Consider the following 25,727-nt stretch of genomic DNA (forward strand, 5'->3'; position numbering starts at 1 on the left):
TTTTCTCGGCCTCTACGATATCTCATCTCCATGTCAAAACTACCCACCATCAATAACCACCTCTGCAACCTCGGCGACATCATCAACTCCTTGTTATCCTTCCGGAATAAATGAATCAACGGCTTATGATCCGTATAGACTACAAAACGACGCCCAATCAAATACTCCCGACACTTTGTCAATCCGAAAATTACAGCTAATGCCTCTTGCTCAATTACCGAATATCTCGTCTCCGCGGCCCTAAAAATTCTAGAAAAAAATAACACCGGTCTCTCCAGCTCTTCTATACGATGCAATAACGCTCCTCCTACTCCCCTTTGAGACGCATCTACCGCCAATATCACCTCCAGTTCATTATTAAAACACACTAAGACGGGCTCTTTTCCAATCCGGCACTTCAACTCCTCAAACGCCTCCTCCTGTTCATCTCCCCAATCAAATCTCTCTCCCTTTTTCAACAACTGGTACAAAGGTGCCGCTATCTCCGCAAAATTCTCTACAAACCTGTGATAATAGTTAACCATTCCCAGAAAAGACTGTATTTCCGACTTGCATTTCGGCCTCAACATGTTTGCAATACCCACCATATTCTTATCCAACGGTCTAACCTCTACTCCCTTAATCCGATGACCCAAATAAACAACCTCCATCACTCCAAACACGCTTTTCTCTCTACTAGCACGCAATCCCTTCTCCTTGATTCTCCAAAATACCTCCTCTAGCCTCCTATTATGCTCCTCCTGCGTAATACCTGTTATCAAGACATCGTCCATATAATAAAATACTCCCTCCAAACCCTGAAAAACGGCCGCCATTGTCCTCTGAAATATGGGTGCCGAAACACTCAACCCAAACGGCAATCTCTTAAACGCAAATAGTCCCTTGGGCGTAGTTATGGTCAGCAACTTCTGCATCTCCTTCCTTACCTTCAACTGCAAATACGCATTAGAAAAATCCACCTTCGAAAAATATAAACTCCCCTTCAAATTCGCCAATATCTCCTCTATCCTCGGTAACGGATATTTTACTTCCACTACCCACGGATTCAATGTTACTCGGAAATCTGCACATAATCTCAACTTCCCATTAGCCTTTTTCACCGGTACTAAAGGTGTCGCCCACTCGCTATATTCGACCGGACATACAATATCTTCCTTTACCCATCTATCCAACTCTTGCTCTACCTCTCGCCTCCATTCAAAAGGTACACGACGTACAGCACAATACTTCGGCACACTTCCCTCCTTCATCCGAATCTCCACCTCATAACCCTTCAAACAACCCAACTCTTCCTCAAATATTTCTCCATACCTCTCCACTAACTTCTCCACCTCCTTTTGGACATCCTTTATTCCCTCTCCACACCCCCACAAATTTCTCGCAACTCCTTGTTCTACAAAATTCTCTCCCTTCTTCTCACTAACCAGCGGCCTCAATACTCCATATCTACTGTCTTGGACATTTCCTATTTCTCCATCTACATAAATCGGACCTCTTCCCAACATATATTCTCTCGCATTCTCTTCGCTTTCCCCCCAAAACATGGATCTTCCATCGTCTACTTCAATATTATCTCGGCCCTCCATCCATTCCAAATTTCTTCTCGACATTCTCTCCTCCTCATTCACTCGGACCATATTTATCAAGTCTTCCCGAATATCTTCTTCGATCGCCACAAAGACTCCCCATCGCGCAAATACTCCCCAAAATCCATACTTCGGCCCTACATTTGTAATCCAATCCCATCCCATCACCGGCTCAACGTCTCGGTTAATTATCCATAAGTCCAACATTTTACATCCTTCTCTTCCTACCTCCCCAATATGCACTCTTCCCATCATCTCCATCTCCGATCCATCAAACTGCCTCACTTGCATAACGTCTCTAATTATATTACTACCCGGCCAAAGTCTTCTAAAATCCTCATATCCCATCACCGAAATAGCTGCTCCGGTATCAAATAACATAGATACCATCTTCCCGTTGATATCGAACCATACCCTTGGACTCGGCAGATACATTAACTCCCTTTGAACCTCCTGCTGCAACATTTTAACTCTCAACTCTTTCTTGCCTCCTCCTAACGCCACGGTCATTATTTTACTCTCCTTCCCATCATATAGTCAATCTTTATTACAATCTCTGGCCCAATGTCCCCTTTCTCGGCACTTGAAACACGTCATCTCCTCTCCAATATCCTTTCCTTCTTTTCCAGCTATCTCCGTCATACTCCTCATATTCACGACCCCCGACGACTCTCCTCTCTGTGGAAAACCTGCCCTTGTTTCCACCTTTCCCACTCGGCAATCCTTTAACACATGTCCAAATCTTCCACAACCCGTGCAACGTATTCTCTCTGCTCTGCCCAGACAATATGTCGAAATATGTCCCATCTCCCCACACGCAAAACATTTGACATCTCTACAATTCACCGCAATATGACCCATCTCCCCACATTTATAACATCTACCATTCCGACCTCTCTGTCCCCCACTGTTGAATGGCCTTGGCATATCTTGACGTCCACGGTATACATCCAAATGTCTGTCATCTATCCTCTCGTTCTTTAACCGGTCAATTTCTTCATTATTGACCCAACCCTTCATTATTTCTTGAACCGGTAACCACGTCACTCTCCCCAATCTATCATCCTCTCCATTATGCCCCTCTACCAACAACGATTGCCCACGAATCCTAATACTCCTTTCTCTTCGCATTCTCCTTCCAAAATATAAACTACACAACCATATCATCAACACTACCACCGCTCCCAATACATTATATTGCAACTCCACATATTTTGTAATTTTAAAACCCTTCATTAAAATATTTACGTATTTAAATTTTTCCTAATTTATTTCTCTAACAACACTAAATTATATAAAATATTCACAGAAAATTAATAATTAATTTCACCAAAAATATCTTAACTACTTGTAATGTCAGACAATAAGATAAAATCAATAAGGTAAAAACTCCAATAATACACATATACATTTATCAATTTCAAAAAAAAATATCAATACCTTCCGCTAATCTTTAATCTCTTACGTGTATTGACGTCTTTTGAAAAAAAAATCGGCAGCACTTTCGTGTAACTTGCTTTCTAATAAACTTTTTTGGAATTTCTTCTAATAGATTTATATAGACAAAAATTTGGGCAGCACTTCCGTGTACTCTACTTTTTTAGTAAATTTTCGATTTTCGTCTAATAGATTTATATAACCAAAAATTTGGGCAGCACTTCCGTGTACTCTACTTTTTTAGTAAATTTTCGATTTTCGTCTAATAGATTTATATCGGCAAAAATTTGGGCAGCACTTCCGTGTACTTTACGTCTTTTGAAAATTTTCACTCGACGGTCACCTCTTTTGACGGTACTTGTTCTTGACGGTCTTTCAACCCAAACGGTCCCTTATTACACACGGTACTTGTCCTTGACGGTTCTTGTTCTTGACGGTACTTGCTCTTGACGGTACTTGCTCTTGACGGTACTGCTCTTGACGGTACTTGTTCTTGACGGTACTTGCTCTTGACGGTACTTGCTCTTGACGGTACTTGTTCTTGACGGTACTTGCTCTTGACGGTCGATATATTAATTTCAAAATATATTTGTTTATTACTTATTATGTAAATAGATTAATGTTATTACTTATTATATAAATAAGTGATTTATCAATAAAAATATTTTATATACTTTTAGAATTGCAATTGAATTGAATATAAACTATAACTGATGATTACAATATATTTAAATGACATATGTTATGGTATAGTAAAATTATAGATGTTATACTAATAAAAAGTATAGTAAAAATTAAAACCATTGGTATCTTTAGAGAATACAAAATTATATATGATATCGGATCGGTAATCGGCCGTTATCAATTTAATATCGGAAATATCGGATCGGATCGACCTCCCAAAAGTGGTATTGGTACACCCCTAGTTCATCTGATCCCTTAATATATGTATATAAATCACTTGCACTTTTATTAGAACTGTTAATTAAATTTTAAAATGGGTACTTGTTCCTAAAAATTTTAGATGTTTTAGGTTTTTGCCTCCAAACTTTAAATGTAACCAAAAATAAATTAATTTAATTAAGGCTCCTCTTTGGGAATTTATGTAAATTTAAATGTTATATTTAATTATCAAATTTAGAAATTATTTTATACCAATACCATGTAATTATTATAGTGATTTTTTTCAATGTATATCAAAAAATATTTACCATTAGACACAAACTTAATAAATCCAGTATATATTTTATAAAAAAAGTTTACATATTTAATAAAATTCAATCAACATTAGCCTCACAATATGGTATGTTTACATCATATTATATATTCATAAATAGAGTATATATTTATTTACAAAAATATGAAATAAAGTAAATCGAATTGTATTCTCAGGACGTTCTTCAGGGATCTTCTTCATTACTTGTGCTCTGCGAGGAATCATTAGAAGAAGAAAGGGTATCTTTTATAACACCTTCATTTTTGTTTTTATCTTGATCCTTATATTTGGAAAGAGATTGCAAAGCTTTTATTCTTAGAGCCTTTTCATTCACTGTTTCATTTATATCATTAATATTATCTTTTTTTTTGCCCTATAATAATAATATATTTATATAAATTTAATATTTAAATAACTTTGGGTTTGTCAATTTCAACTTCATATTTGGAACTTGGGGATTGTCTTTGTTTTATTTGGTCACTTTTGTTATGTTGTTTATCATGCTTCCTTCTTAATATTATTTATATAATATAAGTTATTAGAAAAGAAGCTTAAATCTATCCTCAAGTCAAGAGTAATTATTATCTTACTTATAATTATCAACTGAGTTATAGCTATTAATGAAAAATCAACTGGCATCTTAAAATGAAAGGCAGTAAAAAAAATAAATGTAAGTAAAAAATAAGATGAGGTACGAATGGTGATGCTTGTGATGATGATGATGGCGACGCTTGTGTGGTCTATTGCGATGCCGAGAAGATGAGGAAGTACTGGCAGAAGATGAAGTTGTACGACGAGAGGAGCCAGAAGAGGAGGAAGATGATGACGAGTCACGTTTTTTGGAACGTTTTTCATGCAAATTTCTATGATGCTGCTGCTGCCCATGATGTCCACCATAATGTTGATGTTTTCCATCAAGTTGCTCCAATTCTTTTCTTTTTGAAGAATCCTGGCCTGTCCAACTTGTAATAGACAATTTAAAATATAATAATTTTTGTTATTGAAAAACTGATTAATATTTTTAATATAATCTCTTTATGATTAAATATGAAGGTTTCATTTTAATATTATTCTATTAAAACTTATTTTACACTAGAATTTAAATTAGACCTTAAAATTTATGTAAAATATATAAATAAGAGGAAATATGAATTATTGTTTTTTAAATTGTAATTAATACATATCTGAAATATTACATTGTCATAACAAAATATAGCTTGCATATTTGTAATGATTTTCCAAAATGTATATAAATTGTATAATTTTGATATACAGGAGTTATCAAGATGATTCTTAGAAGTTAGTAAAATAAATTTGTGGGGTTTAGTATGCCTGTCCTCACTGCAAGTGAATGTGGGTGTCACAAATTTAAACATCACGTCGGTGAGCAGGCTGGTTAAAAATATTTATAAAACAATAGGCAGGTGAATTTAAAATATATTTCGGAAAAAATGAGCAGAACGGGTCTATATTTATTTCTTAAATTAAAGGTGGAAAAAAGCATTTGATAAAACAAAGAATCAAACCAACCAATAAAATAGTAAACATTGGGCTGACAGATTGAACTCAATTTAGATAAATGGATGGGGAGGTGAGTGAATTTTTAAAAAAAATTATGGGTAGTCAGGAAAGCAAATTAAAAAATTTTTTTGATGGGTAGGTGTTTGGGTTAAATAACCTATTACAAACCTCAAATAACAGGTTATTTTGGAAAAATGTAGTAGGAATTAGATACTTTTATAAGTCATTTTAGCAACACATATAATAAATAAATAATTCAAGCTTTGGTAAAGCTTGGATTAGTGGTGACTCTAATGTTAATAGATCAAAATTATTTATACTTATTAGAAACTTGGTCAGGATTCATTTTTAATGAAAGGTCCCTTTCTGCTGTTGCTTTGGCATCTTCTTCCTTTATTCAAAAATAAATTTAAAAAAAAAATATTCATGATATATTTTAAAAAATTTTGTTGAAATAAAATTTGATTAATTACGTACAATCACTAATAGCCGCTGAAATGTAATAACTAGTTTCCACATGAAATCGCTAAGATCAAAATAGCCAAATATTTTTTATAAGTCACCACAAGTAAGATAATATAATACTGATATAATACAATACTAATAAAATATCCTATTGAAACGAGGATGAAAATATATCAAAAAATTATTGATATATAATATTTAGAAAATCTAAAATTTCCATAAGCAATTGACCCCATTTATAACTATTAAGAGTCATATTGACAGATTTTTGAAAAAATATAGGCCTTCCATGCCGCATTCAATTGATGATATCATTTTAACCCCAGCATATAAAACAACATCGAGATTACTTATCCCTACTGAAACTAATAGGATATTGGTCTTTGGGACTACTGATATGCTCAAATTGATGGTATCTGCTTCAACAATATATACGGACGGAGCTTTCTACATAGTTTATAAATCATGTTGTCAGCTCTATACATTGCACATCATGTATAAAAATGTCAGATCCTGGTTATATATGCTCTTCTTCCAGATAAATTAAGGGAGACATATATTCAGCTATTTCTGATTATCATAAAGTTTTGTACCTTAAATAGTATAAATTTCAATCCGACAATGGGACAAACAGAGTTTGAGATGGCAGCTATATCTACTCTTAGATTTGTATTTCCAAATATGGTGATCAAAGGTTAATTTATAATTAATGTATATTTCATTAAAATATTAAGGGCTTTTCCTTCATTATTTTTAAGCTTCGTGGAGGAAATATCAAGCTTTGGTTTAGTCAGAGACTACCTGAACGATTCCCATGTTCATTTAGTTGTTAGGTGGATTACAACTTTATCATTTTGCAAGGATAAACGTTTGGCTGAAGTTCGTTTATCTTGCTACTCAATGGCAACTCACAATCCATACCGACTTCGTTTTAATGGAGAATATGAAACATACGTGGTTTGGTGAAACTGCATTATTTCCACATCATATGGACTAGGTATAAAAACTTGAAATAATTATATTGAATCATTTTTAATATTTTTCAATATTTAATTAAGGTATCATGTAGATGGGCCACACATTAACAACCATCTCAAGGGGTTCCATGATGCTCTAAAATAAAAAACAAACTGTGCACATCCTAATGTGTATGTCCCAATCAAAATTTGAAGTTAAGTTTATACTAATTCATAATGGATTGATTGTTCAGCAAGCAAATCAGACTTATAAAAGATTAAATCATAAAATAGACAATTTAATGTCTATGTACGTTAGACCAACTTATATTTGTTTCCATTTTTAGAATTTTTTTTAGTTAATTATCAATAATTTAATAAATATTTTCGTTATTCTAATTAAATTATAACAATAATATATGTAAATAATATTAAATAATATTGTCTTTTTTAGTATATTTATTTATTTGAATAATATAATAAATATATTGCTACCTTTTTATATTTTTACAATAATATATGTAAATATTATATTGTACATTTTTACTTTTGTTTTTTTAGTATATTTATTTATTTGGATAATATAATAAATATTACTAATTATTTATATTTTTCTAAATTGTATATTAAAATGTAATTAAAATGAAATTTCAAAATATTCTGAAAAGGTTCAACAAAATAAATATTAAGATTTTCCCTAATAAGATAAGTGACTAAAATACCCTTATTAATCATTAGAAACCTTAAAAAATATTATTTATTTAGATATTTATTCAAGTAATAAGTAAAAATAATTATGATAAAAAATATATTCAGAAAGTTTCTAGTAGGCAAAGTGACTAACATAACATGTCCTAATTAATCATTAATAACCTGCAAAAATAATAAAATATTATGAAATCAGATATTTATAGGAGTAATAAGATATAATAATTACAATAAAAAATTAATTCAGTCCCTTGTAAGATAAGTCATATCCTTAGTTGAGCACATCAACTAACCAAGTTGATTGACTGTGCCAAATTCATAGACAATAAAGGTCCTCATTCGCTACATTGCAAATATTCTTGAAAAGGCCCAATTAAAAAAAGTTCTAATTATAATTGTATTTTATTTTTATATATTTTATATTATTATTATATATCACTATATTATATTAGGATTTTATTATATTATAATATTACATTGTATTAAATTATATTAGAATTATATTATATTAATATTATATATTTTTATTAATATTATATATTTCATATTATATTATTATTATATATTATAATAATACATTATATATTTTAAAAATTATATTATATTAGAATATATTAGTCATGGATTATATCAGTATTATATTATATTCTTTTTATTACATTATATTAGTATTATATTATATCACTCTCCCAAAATCCTACCTTCAGCCTCATCGTGGCGGGGGAGTGGCAACGTCTTTTGGCGGCAAATGGAGGTCTAAAAGGTTCCCTGTGATCTGGGTCTAGAATAGGATCACCGTCTCCTCGACGGGGTGTAAAAACCACTTAAAGAGGTTGATGTCAGGAAGGGCATCCGATTGTAAAAACCTTGCTACAAAAATTTCCCTATAGTTACAACAAAGCATGGGCGGGGTATAGCCCAAAGTACCCCGTGGGCCTCCTCATCCGCCTACGACAAAAAGAAGGATGGGAAACTTGGTGGAACCACTATTCATGAAAATGAAACCTATGACGGCCATAAACGACCTGATAAAAAGTGGAGAAACCAGTTTACGGGTGATCGAGTTAGGGTCGTGACATGGAATGTTGGGAGTATGACGGGAAGAGCGGGAGAAGTCGTCGATGTATTGCACAGAAGACATATAGATGTGTGCTGCATACAGGAGACTAGATGGAAAGGAAATGGGACCAGAATGATTGGCAAGACTAGCGAAAAGTATAAATTCTTTTGGCAAGGAGGTAATGATGGTAAGGCTGGAGTTGGGGTATTAATTGCGGAGAAATTGGTAGACAAAGTAGTCAAAGTGAGAAGGCTAGACAACCAGATAATGGTTATCAAGATGATTATTGGTAGAAAGCTATATAATATGATCTCGGCATATGTTCCTCAGGTTGGAAGAAGTGAAAGATGTATTTTGGGACAGTCTATTGGGGGTGACATCGAGACTGGCAAATGAAGAGGGGATTATCCTGGCTGGCGATCTGAATGGACATGTGGGAGCGAGTAGTGAGGGTTATGAAGGAGTACATGGAGGGTTCAGTTACGGCATGAGAAATTTGGAAGGAGAGAGGATTTTAGAATTTAGTGATGCTATGGATATGATTGTTTGTAATACAATGTTTAAGAAAGAATCAGAGAAGCTGGTGACTTATAAGTCGGGTAGTACCAAAAGTGTTGTGGATTACTTGTTATTAAGGAGATGTGATCGATGTATAATAAAAAATGTGAAAGTGATACTGGGAGAGGAATGTATAAATCAGCATCGACTAGTTGTAGGAGATCTCACTCTTAAAGGTGCCAGGGTTACTAAAAGAAAGTTTGTCCCAAGGCTGAAGGTTTGGAAATTGAAGGAGGAGAATGCTAGACGTCAATTCAATATGGCATTGGCGATTAGGGAGGCGGAGGTGGCACAAGCATCTGGGGTGAATGACAAGAGGGAAGCCATGAAGAAAGCTTGGGTAATGACAACTGAGGAGGTATGTGGATGGACAAAAGGGCCGCCTAGACATAAGGAGACTTGATGGTGGAGCCCAGAGGTAGCGAAAGCCGTGGATGAGAAACGGAGGTGTTTCAAAGTATGGTATAATAGCAAAGAAAATAGTGATAATGATATTTACAAGATGGCTAAAAGAAATGCTAAGAAATTAATAGCAAAGGCTCAAGAAGAAAAAAGACACGAGTTTGCTAAAGAAATGAAATGCGCTGATGGAATTGGAAATATGGTTAGAATGGCAAAACAGATGTCAAAAAAGAGGCAGGATGTGATAGGTGTAAAGTGTTTGAAAAATATGGAAGGAAAAATGACGATTGATAGTAGTGGTATTAAGAACACCTGGAAGATTTACATGAAAGAACTTTTGAATGAAGAAAATGAATGGAATAATAATATTAGTTGTGCAAAGGAAGAAGGTCCAGGGTGTAAATTTGGCAAGGACAAGATAAGGAGAGCAGTGAAAAAGATGAAGAAAGGGAAGGCATCGGGTTAAACGATGGTGGTATGAGATGTTTAAAGGTTCTGATGATTTAGGGATTGAATGGTTAATGAATTTAGCAAATCAGATTGTCACAGAAGGTACTATTCCAGAGGACTGGTGAAGAAGTATAATTATCCCAGTATACAAGGGGAAAGGTGATCCTTTAGATTGTGGGTCTTACAGAGCTATTAAACTCTTGGAACATGCAATGAAAGTATTTGAGAGAGTGTTAGAAAAGCGGATAAGGGAACAAATCAAAATTGATGAAATGCAGTTTGGTTTTACATCGGGAAAAGGCACGACAGATGCAATTTTTGTGGTGAGACAAATTCAGGAGAAGTATCTTGCGAAGGAAAAGAAACTCTATTATGCGTTTGTTGATTTGGAGAAAGCATTTGATAGGGTGCCGCGTGAGATTACAAGATGGGCCTTGAGAAAATCCGGTGTGGAGGAATGGTTAGTTACCGCAGTGATGGCAATGTATGTTGGAGCACAAACAGCAGTACAGACGGATTATGGTGATAGTGACAGCTTTGAGGTGAAGGTAGGACTTCATCAAGGATCCGTGCTGAGTCCATTATTATTTATCTTAGTAATGGATGTGGTGGCTAGAGAAATGCGTGAAGGACTTCCCTGGGAGATATTATATGCAGATGACCTTGTATTAATGGCAAACAGTGAGGGAGAATTGAGGGATAAAGTTAGTAAATGGAAGATGACTATGGAAGCAAAGGGCCTGAAAATGAATGCACCAAAAACAAAGGTGATGATTGGTGGGGAAAATCTAAAGATAGAAGAATCAGGTAAGTGGCCTTGTGGTGTATGTGGGAAAGGAGTTGCTAGAAATTCTATCCAATGCACCAGATGCCAGAAATGGGTACATAAAAGATGTAGTGGGAAAAAAGGCAGTTTAATGTTAGAAAGAATGACCTTTATTTGTAAAACATGCATGAAAGGGATACATAATAATGATAACCTAAAAAATGGTGGTCTGGATATTGGCAATGGGTTAACCCTAGAAAAAGTGGATAAGTTTTGTTATTTAGGTGATATGCTAAACGCAGATGGTGGTGTAGATTCTGCTGTTGTTGCAAGGATCAGACAAGCTTGGAAGAAGTTCAGAGAGATGTCGTCTATTCTTACAAATAAAAAAGTTTCTCTGAAGTTAAAGGGGAAAGTTTATGTAAGCTGTGTGAGGAGTTGTTTAGTTTATGGCGGTGAAACATGGGCAATGAAAGCAATTCACGAAGCCAAATTAGAAAGAACAGAGATGAGGATGGTTAGATGGATGTGTGGGGTATCTCTGAGAGAGAGAAAAACTAGCAAGGAATTGTGAGCAAGATTAGGTATAGAAATGATTGGTATGGTAATGCGACGAAATAGACTAAGATGGTTTGGGCATGTGGAACGTATGACAAGAGATGACTGGGTAAAGAGATGCACAATGATAGAAGTAGGAGGATCAAGACCTAGAGGAAGACCCAAGATGACGTGGACAAATGTGATAGCGGCGGATATAAGAAGCTTGAATCTTACAAGTATTGATGCTCAGGACCGTCAAAAATGGAAAAGAAAAATCAGAGGGAAAACTGGCCTACCCGGGTAAACCTGGAAATTGCCATAAAACGGAGAAGAAGAAGAAGTATTATATTATATCAGTATTATATTATATTACTTGTGGTGTTATAAATTATGTATAAAAATACTTGGCTATTTTGATCTAAGATATCATGTGGGAACCATTATTTATTAGTGTTTATAATTGAAAAATTAATAATTATCAGTTATCTTTTTGACAAATTTGTATATAAAACTTACATATTTTTGCATAAGTTCTGCTTTTTTTTGTTGCAAAAATGCCTCAGGAATTCCTCCAATATTGTTTTGTGCACTTATAAGTAGTGACCATAAATCTCCCATAAATATTCGAGCATTTTTTGCATTCAAAAAACCAGTCAAATTTATCTGCATAATTTTTGGATCTACTTTCTAGTTATGATTAATAAGTAAACATTATTATTTCAAATATATAATAAATTTAATTCTGGAATAACAATGATTTAAATTTTATCTACAAGTTCATAAAATATATTATCTACAAATCTTGGGCTTAATTTATAGAAACCATAAAATTAGTGTGCCTATAGGTATATAATAAAACTATGCCTTCATTTAATGATGAATTACCCACCTTTTTAATAACATGAAGTTTACTATAAACAATGCCTTATTCAGATCTTGTTAATTTTAAAAAATCTTTGGTTATATTTGAACAAAATTTTATTCCTTTTTGTGATGTGTATAATTTAGACTCTCCATTAGATATCAATTTATTATCTTAACAAGAGATATAAATAAACTTTTTCCATTAATTGATTGAACACAAATTCGATTATAACATCATCTTCAAAATTTAAAAGTTCGCATAAGCGTTTAGTAATCCACGGCTTTAAAACATCTAAATTGACTTTAGTCATATCAATCTAAAAATTAAATGAAAATTAGTGTTTTCAATATTTCAAAACTTTTTGTTCCAAATTTTCTGAAAATTTCATCTGCTTCATTAATTTCTTATTCTTATCACTAAATCTACTGTCTTGTTCGGCATTTGTGCCCTGATAAAAATATATAAGAGACTAAATAAAATATATACCCTATAAAATCCAGCGTCTGTCATTAGCGTACAAATTTTAAATGGTTGGTAGTGACTGTTTTTTGAAAGGCAGTACTCACTCCTCAGAATAGAAAGACATCAAAACGGCAGTGACTGAAAAAGTACTATTGAAAGAATGACAGTTGTATAAATAAAAAAATGACAGTTGATTTGCTCTTATTAGTTTATATAAAATTACAATATAATAAATTACTTGTATTGTATATACCTTAATATAAAAGCATGGTAATAATTTATTTCAAACAATTATAAGAAATTTATTTATAAAAAATAAGTAGACATATAGTTGATTTTACTATATTATATAAAATTAGTTATACGATACTAGGTAAAATTCCACTTTTACAGACATATTTGACAGTTGGAGAATATATTACAGTTAATAATCTAACAAAATTTACTAATCAATGCTCTTGATATTAAATATAGCAACAATATGCATTCAATTATTTAACGCCATCTATTTTATTTTAGTAAAAATATAAGTTAAATTTAATCTTCATATTATTCATCCCACAATGTCTTTAAAAGATATTTTCTGATGTCCTTATCAATATTTTATAGTTTTCTGTAAAATATATAATTCGCTATATTGGTAAAAATTACTTGATTGTCATTTAACAATTAGATATAGTAAATCGACGACATATAATATTCCACTTTTTATATTGTGCTTTAATATTTTTTTAATTTTATCAATATTTTTATAATTATATTTTACTTTTATTAAGATAAATAAATTAAAATTACTCACTTTATAAAAAATTATATTTGATATATTATATTATTTAGTAATTTTATGGATCTATTATTAATAATTATAATACATTTCACTTCTGTCTTAAGACTTATCTTTGGCTTATTTTCCATTTATTAAAAAACATTTTTGGTTTATTTAATATATTTATAAATTTATTTTCCCAAAAATCTATGATGAATAGTTTTATAAAAAAATATCAACTTTTACATTCTTTCTTTTAAATTATTATTTAAGATATATGCATACATATTTGAGGGTCAGGGAGTGGGGGGAGGACTAAGGGGGATATTTTTTATTAGCTAAAAGTGATATTTACAAAAAGTGATAAATTTCTGAAGGGGGGGGGAATTTCCCTTGCCCCCCCCCTTGGTTACGCCTATGAGCCAGGATTTTCCTAAGGAGGGGGGATTAAAAATTACTGGGTCATAAAATATTTTTACAAGATAGGAGATTAATTTTAATAAAAAAATAAGCCTGGAACAAATATGAAATATATTTTTATTAGTTTATATAAAATATAATAAATTACTTGTATATACATTAATATAAAAACGTTGTAATAATTTATTCCAAAAAGAAATTTATTTTTAAAAAGTAAGTAGACATATAGTTGATATTTCTCTATTATATAGAATTAGTCAGGGGCGTCGCTAGCCTTTACAATCTCAGAGGGCTCAACTAAAAAAAATTTTTGGGGGGTAGGGTGGCGGCCGGGTTTTATATTAATATATTATACTTTTTTTAAATTAACTAACTCTAAATAATTATTCTGAATGTTATTTATTATATTTTGCATGAAAATAAACTAGCATATAAATCATTAAAATAATAGAAGACATTTCTAAAAATAATATTTTTTAATACAAAATCTATTTATTACAATATAAAATATTTTCGATTGTTGATAAAAAATTTGCCCCTAAAGAATTATAAATGATAAAAAAGGTTAATTAATTCATATATATGCCTCAATCTGCGATCATATGCTCTCAGCAGCTGTAGTAATAATCTTAAATTACATAGCCACACAAATAATAGATGCTGGTTAATTTGCAGTCCTAGGCATGACACTCACGATGGTAGCACATATCAGAATTTATTCTGTTAGATAAATTGATAAAACAAAAACACTAAAAACCTTTAGAAGAAATTATGCAAATATATTGAAGCCTTGAGTTATTTACACGGCAAAAATGCCATATTAGAAATGAAATATTTTGTAACTACAAAATAAGAACCAGAGTGATATCATGAAAGCAATTAAGATTTTATATATTATTGTCGCACCATCTCTAGTTGGTATATATTTAAAATAATAGTAGCTTGTAATAATATTAAAAATATATTCGTATTAAAAATTTAACTCAAATCTATATTCCGAAGAAGAAAAAAATAGCTTCCTAAAAACACGTAAAAAGGAGAAGAAAAGATATCTAATTTATTACATCCATTGTAGGATGAATAATAATACGCTTAATTTTAATTATATTGTAAATAAATAGATGGAGTTAAATATTTGTAAGCAAATTATCACTTATATTTATTGTCAAAAGCATTTATTAGTAAAGTTTTAAATTATTAACTGTAATATATTATATAACTGTCAGACACGTCTGTAAAAGTGGCATTTTACTTAATATTTTATATAAAATTATATATAATAGAGGATTATACACTATATGTCTACTTACTTTTTATAAATAAATCTCTTATACTTATTTGGATTTGGACCTTGAAAATAGTTTTAGGAAGAGACATGATAATTAAATTTAAAAATCAATAATATAGTTGATTAGTGATTTTGAACTCGGCTAAAATATTAAATTATTAATTTTCAATTAATAAATGATTATATTTATTTAATTAGGGTTATATAATAATTTAAATAATAAAAGTCAATAAAGCTTCAACTGTTAATGCTAAATTAATATTTAGTGAGTGATATTGTTATATTTTTAACATAGAATTTGATTGCAAGCTGACATAGTATAATTTATATGTAATAATCTAATCTAATAATTAAAATAGTTATCATTTAATAAAAATTAAGATAGACTTATTAATTTTTTAATAAAATTAAGTCTATATATATCTCAATAGAATTATAAAAGAAATTATTCTGAGGGCAATTAAAAACATTTATTTTTAGCTCAAAGGGATATTAAGGAACCATTAAAAAATTGCTTCAGGGGGGCTATTCTAACTTTTCAGAAGGCTCGAGCCCTTGTGCGCCCCCCTCCCCCCCTAGCGACGCCCCTGGAATTAGTTACAAAATACTAGGTAATATTCCACTTTTACAGATATATTTGACAACTAGAGAATATATTAAAGTTGATATTTTAACAAATTTTACTAATCAATGCTCTTAATAATAAATATAGAATAACTTTCATTCAATTATTTAACGCCATCTATTTATTTTAAATAAAAATGATATTAAAAATTAATCTTCATATTATTCATCTCACAATGTCTTTTGAAGATATTTTCTAATGTACTTATCATATTTTATAGTTTTATGTAAAATATATAATTCGCTATATTGGTAAAAATTACTTGATTGTCATATGATAATTGATAAAATTAGATATACAAATCTACGACATATAATATTCCACTGTTTGTATTGTTCTTTAATTTTTTTTATTTAATTTATGATTTAATTTTATCAATAGTTTTATAATTATATTTTACTTTTATTAAGATAAATAAATTAAAATTACTCACTTTATAAAAAATTATATTTGATATATTATTTTTTTTTCTCTTTAGTTTTCACCTTTTCTGGTGGTAAGCTCCTTCAACATCTTTCTCCACTTTATGTTATTAATACAATCTCTTTTATCTAATTTATACTTCTTTATATTGGCTCTAACTTTATGGCCCCATTGAAATTTTGGCCTTCCTCTTTTACGTTTGCCCATCACTTCCAAACTCTTAACTTTATTTCCTATGTAGTTCATAGGCCTTCTCATTGTGTGCCCATACCACCTAAGTCTGTTTACCATTAACTTAGTCTTAATGGGCACTACCTTTAAACTACTTAGTATTCTTGTACTGTGCACATTATCCTTTCTTGTTACCCCAGCAATCATCCTCAGCATTCTCAATGGTTTGTAGACTTCTCTCGTCTGATTCTTTGGTTGGCCATGCTTCCGAACTATATAGAATAGTTGGTTGTATTATGGAACTGTAAATTTTCCCCTTTAATTTGTGTGGGATTCTTTTATCAAATAGCACTCCAGATAAAGATCTCTACTTTAGCCACCCTTGATTAATCTTACTCTTTATCTCTTTTTCTATTGTGCCGTTTGTTTATATAGTGGAGCCCAAATATTTGCAGCTTTCAATTGCCGATATCTGCCATTCATTTATATCAATACTCTCTGTTTCATCTCCTCCTATCACCATATACTTCGTCTTTTCTCTATTTATTTTTAATCCGTGCGTTTCTAGGATATTTATCCAACTCACTAGTCTTTCTTTCATTTCATCCTTAGATTCGGCAAGTATCACAATATCATCTGCAAATATCATATTCCACGGGACTGTTTGAGGTATAGACAGTGCTAATACATCTATTACTGTAATGAAGAGAAGTGGGCTGAGAGCCGACCCTTGATGAACTCCTTCGGCTATTGTGAAGCCTGCTGAAGTACCTGTTGTGCTACGGACCATTGTTGTATGGCCCATATACATATCCTGTATTATTCTTATATATTTTTCGGGAACATTTTTGTGGCATAGCGCCCACCAGATAAGTTTTCTTGGGATTCTATCAAAGGCCTTTTCTAGATCGAGAAAGACCATGTGTAGCTTTTTGTTCTTTTCCCTGTATTTTTCACTCATTTGCCTAATTGCGTGGATAGCATCGGTTGTTGATCTTCCAGGCATAAAGCCAAACTGAGTCTCTCCTATTTCGATTATATCTCTTAATCTCTTTTCTATTATTTTTTCGTATAGTTTTAGACAGTGTGACATTAGTTTTATGCCCCTGTAATTTTGACAATTATGTGGATCCCCTTTATTTTTGAAGATAGGAACTAGATAGCTCTGCCTCCATTTTTAAGGAACCTATTCATCTCCAAGTATTTTATTGTACAGATTTGTGAGGAGATGTATTCCATCATCTCCTAGTGCTTTAAGGCTTTCTATTGGAATATCGTCTGGACCCCTAGCTTTGTTATTTTTCATATGCTTGAGGCATGTGATTATTTCTTGTTGTGTTATAGGTTGTACAAGGTTTTGACAAGGGGAGTGTTCGTCTAGATGCAGTATGTGCTGATTAAAGTTGAGAAGCTCCTGAAAATATCCTCTCCATCTACTCATTATTTCTTTTTCCTTTATTATCAATTTCCCATCTTTATTTTTTATTACTTTCGGAGCTCCGTTTATATCCCTAGAGTTCTTTTCTCGCTGTTTGGCTAATCTGTATATTTTATTTTGCCCTTCTTTGGTATGTAGATCTTCGTACATGTCATCGTATGCCATAGATTTGGCTCTAGCCACCGCCTTTGTAGCTAATTTCTTGGATTTTTTGTATCTTGTCTTGTCATCTGCGTTTTTGGATTTGTACCATATTTTATAAAGGGCTTTTTTCTCCTGTATAGTGGTTTGTACCTCTTCATTCCACCACCATAGTTCTTTGTATGATTTGTTGCCTCCTCTTGTCAAGCCTAGTGTCGATTTGGCAGTGTCTAGTAATCTGGATTAAAGGTCTGTCCACATTTTTTCACTGACTTGTGAGGAATCTATTGTTTCAATGTTTGCATTGATTGCAGCATCTGTCATTGTTTTTAATTTGCCCCATTTGATGCATGGTTCCAGTTTTATCTTGTTTTGAGTGGATTTATTTGAGATGTGTAAATCCATGACTAGTAGCTTGTGTTGTGCGGCGATATCTTCTCCTGGGATGACTTTGCAGTCTATTACATCTTTTAATCTTATGCGAGAGATTAGTATGTAATCTATCTGTGTTTTCCTTGTACCACTTTTGTATGTTATTAAATGACTATCCTATTTCCTATAGTGGGTGTTGGTTAAGGCAAGGTCGAAGGCTTGCGCAAATTTCAGTATATGCTCTCCTTCATCATTTCTTTCTCTATATCCAAAACCACCATGATGCCTTTTGTAGCTATCTCTTGCTTTCCCCACATGCGCATTTAAGTCACCACCAATTATGACTAGGTCATCCTTAGGGATTTCCATTACAGCTTCATCGAGGATAGCTCTAAAATCATCTTTCTCTTCTTCCTTGCAACCCGTTTGAGGAGCATATAATGAAAGGATGTGTAGTATTGATTGACCAATGCAGAGTTTTATCTTCATTAGTCTATCAGAGATCCTGTTGACTTCTACTACTGAGGAGGTTAGATCTTGACTGAGGATGATGCCGACACCGTTCCTATTGCTAACAAGTCCATTATAGTACAATTTATACCCATCTCCAATCATCAAAGTCTTCTGTCCTTTCCATTTCGTCTCTTGTATGCACGCTATATCAACTTTTCTCCTGTTCAGCATTGATGCCAATTCTCTCGTCTTACCTTTAAGCGTCCCAATATTCAAACTTGCTAATCTTGTTTTCTTTGCTTTGACCTTTACTTTACTTTTCACAGGATGGAGGTCTACACCCTGCGCGTCGCTTGGAGGGAACGCCCTATCTTTCATATTCATATCATTTGTTTTCTATTTGATATATTATATTATTTAGTAATTATATGGATCTATTATTAATAATTATAATACATTCTTAAAAAACATTTTTGGTTCACTTTTTTTATATATAAATCCTTTTTTCCAAAAATGTATTGTGATATAGTTTTTTAAAAAAAATATTAACTTGTACATTCTTTCAAATTATTGTTTAAGATATATGCATATATTTTTGGGGGTCAGGGAGTGGGAGGAGGACGAAGGGGGATATTTTTTATTAGCTTAAAATGATATTCACAAAAAGTAATAAATTTCTGACTGGCTACGCCTTAAATGTATTCCTATCTAAAATCTTAGCTATTAATGATTCGCTAACAGATTTTCTGAATATTATTTCAGTATTAATTAAAGTATAAATAGCTCGATGAACGATATGAATATTACAATTTATTCCTCTGAATTCATCTTCAATAAGCATTTAATAATATAATGTCTGCTTTAAATCTTTCAAATAATTGTTCTTCAAAATTCGAAAATATATATACTTCTATGATTAGTAGTATTATTAGGGTTGTTAAATGGTCAGATTTTTTCCAACCTCGAAAACACGAGTCGGAGTTGTAGATCGTCTCCGTCCCTAGCCAGCATTGAAAAAAACCCCGATATAACTTGAACCAATGGGTCGCTTAAGTTAACCCGATGGGTCGAATAATTGAAATAAGATAATATTAAATATATATATATAATCAAATAATAAAAAGCGATAGATTTATCAAAGAGTGAAGCTGCAAGAAGGTAAAATGATATTTAATATTTTATTTTTAATTTAATTTCAATATTTTTAAAAAAAATTTCCAATTTTACATTTTTTATGATAAAAATTTTCGATGTTTTTTTATATTTTTTTCCTATATTATTATTATTATATAATAAAATATTCTTAATTTCAATATTTTTAAAAAAAATTTCCAATTTTACATTTTTTATGATAAAAATTTTCTATGCTTTTTTATATTTTTTTCCTATATTATTATTATTATATAATAAAATATTCTTAGTTTATTATTAATTTTGTATTTCTTATATTTTAACTTGAGATAATATTTTTTTAATTAAAATTAACCCTCTATCTTGAAAAAATATTATATGAGTATATATAAACTAAAAAATGGAGTCTGGGAGAAGCCTCTGGAAATTATTTAATCCCCCCCCCCCCTTTAAGAAAATCCTGGCTACACCTATGCTATAGCCAGTTTCTGTCTGAGTAAAAAGCCTTCTAGCGAATCGCCAGTATGCTTGCGGATGTGAGATCCTAAATACTTGTAGAAGTATAATGCAAGTATACCGAAGGAGGTTAATATAGTAGATATTATTGGGATAACGATGTGTTCTTCTGATACTTCCTAATATTTGGAAATTTATTTTATGTTGTTCTTTTTGCTTAAATAAGTTTGGAGTTTGGTTGGATAAAGCTAATTGATCTATACAGAATAATCCTAAACCAGAAATTGGCCCCGTTTCCATGGAAACAGGGTGATTCAATCAGGCCACTTTCCATCCGATCTAAAAAGTCCTGGTGGTTCAAGTACAGCGGGTATTTGGACGGATTTCAATGGTCGCTGGATCAAGTGCATTGGGTGTGCCTGAGGATTCGTCCTTTATGACAGTTGTAAATAATAGTTGGCCTTAGTATTGACTTATTCATATCATACTTTATGTCATTTAGCATATTTATGGTTGTTTTATTTATATATATATCGTGTTTTTATTTCTAATAAAAACTTAGGGCTTTTGAAATTCGGATCTAAAATTTATCCTACTTGATGTAGTGGCTGCATAATAAATCTTTCCTTTAAAAGAAATCCTGTCCAGTTTTTTAAGGTTTTGATTATTATTGTATCTTAATAAAGTTGACAAAATTTTACTAATTTTTGTTTCTATAGATAAACTTTATTTGTTATGGGTCGAGAATCTGCGCTCAGATTTTCCGAGCATTCTTTAAATATTGATAAAAAAAATTTCTAACTCGCGTATGTTAATATCAATTATGGCTAATCTATTTAATTCTTGCTTGCTAAGCATGCACACCTGTATTTCAGAATATGATTTTAAGAAACTCTGTATCATGATATATACAGTGCAGAATTCCATCTAATTATTACATCTTGTTTAAGGATTTGACCTCGTTTGCTATTAGCTGTAGACTGTTTGGTTTGAAATTTATATTATTTTTTTACACCATTTATATTTACGCCTATTTTAGGTAAACAATTTTCAAAAATATAATGCATAATATAATTTAATATATGGCATATACATGGTAGCCTTTCATCAACTTTGAATGCAATTATAAGATTTGCTCCGTTGTCAGTCATACTATACATTTATTTAAATAATTTTCTACTAAAATTGAATTGACTACACTTTTAATATTGACCCCTGTTTTTTTGATCCATTATCCTTGTGGCCTAAACTTTATAATTCATTATTGATAATATGTCCTGCAATGGTTAAAAAAACTTTGATTTTTATAGTCACCCGTCCAAAAATTGGTGGTTATGGACAAATATTATTATTGATCATGCTTTTAATCTTAATTTCATCGTATATATTTGGAGCTATAGTATTTATAAGAGTTTCGGCTCACAAATATATCTTTTATATTTTGTTGTACATATGTACAACATTTATTAAAGCCTAGCTTGTAAAATCTTTCACTTCCTTTTGCATTTAAAGGTCGAAGATCTTTATAAACAAAATATAACTGAAATTTCTTTAAAACTGCTTTTAATTTGTACATTTATCTTTTAGACATATTATATATTGTCTGATTAGAATGATTTTTTGTATATTTTATGGCTTATGTCTTAATAAACTGGTAGTACCGGTTTACATTTATATGCCATCACGTTTTGGCAACTTGTACATTATGCAAAATTATGTAAGGTACTTTTATGATAAATTGTTAAGAAATTATCCAGTATCTTGTTTTTTATGTTTTCTGGAGCTTTAAATCAATATCAATGTCGTTCTTTCTTATTTTAGTTAACATCTCCGATTTTGAAATCATGTCCATCTCAATTATTTTATTATCCTTATTAACATTATTATCTGCACTGCTTTGTGTATGATTTTCCTTTTCAAGGTCGCTTAAGATTATTTATTTAATAAATAAAATGAATAAATTAAGTATTTTCGTAAAATTATTTACCAAAGATTATAGTAAAAAAATTAAGCCCATTTCTTTAAAATTTAAGTAAGTAATATATTATTAGAAAAATATATCATGTGATTTTCCTTAGACTGATTAATAAAAAGGTATAAACCAAGATTAATTAAACAACAAGATTTCAAATTATCTACATTAGAACATTTATTTAAGTAAGCAAGAAACTATTAAATTGAATAATGTTTGAAATTTTTAAAATATTTGTTCATTATATTTTAAAATATATATAATCCAAACAAGCAACTTTATTTATGATGACAATTAAATTGAGTGTGTTAGATTTGTATGTAAATAATTTAAGTGCAAACGATAGTAGAAATAATAAAGACAAATAGAAATAAAACATATTTGAATTTATTTATTATTACATTGCTGAACGATAATTAAGTTTATTATTTTCATTGGTTTTTGGGTTTTGTTGGGTCTATTAATATAGCTGGTTTTCCTTTAGACCTTTGAGTTTCTTAATTATTAATAAAGAAGTGTATTTTATTAAAAAAGTATGAAATGTTTTACTTTGAGGAGTATGTAAAACTAAGATTTGATTAGGAATCTAACAATCCTATTTTTTAGTTATAAGTTTCATGGATAATTTAATACTTATTATATGTTAATATAATATTATAAATTCTACAACTTCACTACTTATATATAAAATAAAAGCGTTTATTAAAAATAATAAAAAGTAAAAACTTACAATGAAATTTGCAAATATGCTAAAATTTATGACTTAATGCGAAGAATTACATTTTCATAGTAAAATAATATATATAATAATAACAAGAAAGAAGATCAACTTAAATGTAGATAAGCTTGATAAATTTGATTTGAACATATAAATTTTAAAGTTTAGGCAAAAGTTAGCAAAAAAGTCTCGCGACAAAACATCTAAACATAAAAAGAAAGTAGAATTTTCATGATACTGGATGTTGTATATAAAATTCGGAAGAATTTTTGTTTTCAAAACGAATCTTTTTTAAAAAGGAACTAAATTAAATAATATATATATTTTTTATAATAATAAAATTGGAAATTTATATTTATAAAAAACAATTACGCCCGATCAAGCCTGGAAAAAATTTTGGAAGGCCCGTTACCAGGGTTGCCAGGTCAAAATTTTCAAATTGTATAAGAATTTCGGTATTTTGTGGGAGTAATATAAAAATTGTGGAAAAAATATGAAAATTGCTAAAAAAAATTAAGGCCCGGCTTAGTTATCCGTATTATTTTTTATAAATATAAAATCGAATCTATTTTCCAAATTAAAATAGGTAATTATTTTTCAAAATAAAATAGCCAACTATTTTTCAAAATAAAATAGCCAACTATTTAAAATAAAATAGCCAACTATTTTTCAAAATAAAATAGCCAACTATTTTTCAAAATAAAATAGCCAACTATTTTTCAAAATAAAATAGCCAACTATTTTTCAAAATAAAATAGCCAACTATTTTTCAAAATAAAATAGCCAACTATTTTTCAAAATAAAATAGCCACTATTTTTCAAAATAAAATAGCCAACTATTTTTCAAAATAAAATAGCCAACTATTTTTCAAAATAAAATAGCCAACTATTTTTCAAAATAAAATATCCAACTCTTTTTCAAAATAAAATAGGTAACTATTTTCCAAAATAAAATACACAACTATTTTTCAAAATAGGTAATTATAGTACGACATAAAATTTCTTAAATACTATCTTTATTATTAAAATAACATATTGATTTATTATAATATATTAATTTTGTTTAAAAATAATAACCAACAATCTTTTTTGAATACAAAAGAATGTCAACAAGATAAAATTTTATAAAAAAATTGTAATTTTACAATGTAAAAAAATATATTTTATGCTAATGTTTAAATAAGATTTTATAAAAAAACAAACAATTTTAAATTTACAATGTAAAAAATAATTATAATCAGTGTGGGGAAGTTGTTCTACAGTATTTAGTTAATACAATGGGGGAAGGGAATATGATATTTTGAGGCATCAAAAATCTTCAAAGCATAAATCAGTACAGGGCAGTCTATCAACATCTATTGCAAAACAAAAATATTCTTCAAAAATAAGAAATAATACAGATGCAACTACAGTTGCGGAAGTGGTAAATACCTATCATGCAGTACAACATTCAGAGAGCTACTTAACATCACAATGTTGGTAGAATCTTTCCCCATAATATTTAACGACTAATATAAATGAAAAGTATACTTTGTAGAACACAAATGAGCAATGCTATCATCAATGTTTTAGGATATAAATCCAGAAGGTCAATTCTTGACGATTTGAAAGATGTGCAAACATATGCAATTCTAACAGATGCATCTAATAAGAAGATATCAAAACATTTCCCTAAATCCTCCCCTATTTCAACAAAATTAATGTCATTTCAATAAAACTATTAAAAAAATTTTCTCCAGTTATGAAATATCCAAAGACATAGCTAACCATATATAATGGTAAATATGGCAGATTTGGCATTACCAATGAATTGCATGGCAGCTTTCTGTGATAATTCCTCAGTGAATTTGACAAAAAGCAGAGTGTATTTACAGAATTGAGTCAGCATAATGTTGGTTGACAGGTTCCTCCTAATACGAGCCATCGTAGAATTTTAAAATTTTACAAACCTTTAAAAAATAAATAGATTATAAAAGCTGTCCTAATATTTTGAAAAAAATTTTCAAAAATAAATGGCAGAAGTATATTTAGGAATTTTACATACAGGAAATCTACTATATGCTGTTAAGCAGTTGCAATCAGAAGAATATAATTTAATAAAGGTTCACTAAATTATGCTGCGGAAATACCAAAGTAAGAATATTATTACTATTATCAGATAATTATTAATAAGATTTAATATGATGTCATGTTTGAGGAGATTGTAATGCTTTTATATTTTTATGATGTATTCAAAATATTAATTTTACAATGTAAAAAATAAATTTATTTGATTTTATGCAAATGTATAAATAAGATTTTATAAAATATAGAAAGTCAAATAGTTATAGTTAATTATATTTTATTTGAGATTTAAATAAT

The 25,727-nt window shown here is 30.3% G+C and overlaps 2 protein-coding genes across 3 annotated transcripts; both read right to left on the reverse strand.

Moving 5' to 3' along the window:
• Positions 1-2,123: 2,123 nt before the first annotated feature.
• LOC135926952 (DNA-binding protein HEXBP-like) lies at positions 2,124-2,717 on the reverse strand. Its single transcript, XM_065462885.1, has one exon. The coding sequence runs from the start codon at positions 2,715-2,717 to the stop codon at positions 2,124-2,126; it is 594 nt and encodes a 197-aa protein (XP_065318957.1).
• A 1,545-nt stretch (positions 2,718-4,262) lies between these two features.
• Positions 4,263-13,149, reverse strand: LOC135926352 (serine/arginine repetitive matrix protein 1-like). Of its 2 annotated transcripts, none has more exons than XM_065462195.1 (8): positions 13,017-13,149; positions 12,889-12,978; positions 12,724-12,846; positions 12,182-12,352; positions 6,081-6,151; positions 4,935-5,201; positions 4,656-4,746; positions 4,263-4,612 (listed from the first exon to the last, which is right to left on the reverse strand). In XM_065462195.1, exons 1-8 carry the CDS (start codon positions 13,038-13,040, stop codon positions 4,424-4,426), a joined length of 1,026 nt encoding a protein of 341 aa, XP_065318267.1. In that variant the 5' UTR covers positions 13,041-13,149; the 3' UTR covers positions 4,263-4,423. The 2 variants fall into 2 exon arrangements, with proteins under 2 accessions (XP_065318267.1, XP_065318266.1); XM_065462194.1 differs by having other exon boundaries at positions 4,656-4,749.
• Positions 13,150-25,727: the final 12,578 nt, after the last annotated feature.

The sequence above is a fragment of the Gordionus sp. m RMFG-2023 genome, chromosome 3 (assembly GCF_954871325.1).
Source record: "Gordionus sp. m RMFG-2023 chromosome 3, tfGorSpeb1-WG-v2, whole genome shotgun sequence".
In the NCBI taxonomy this organism is placed as follows: domain Eukaryota; kingdom Metazoa; phylum Nematomorpha; class Gordioida; order Chordodea; family Parachordodidae; genus Gordionus; species Gordionus sp. m RMFG-2023.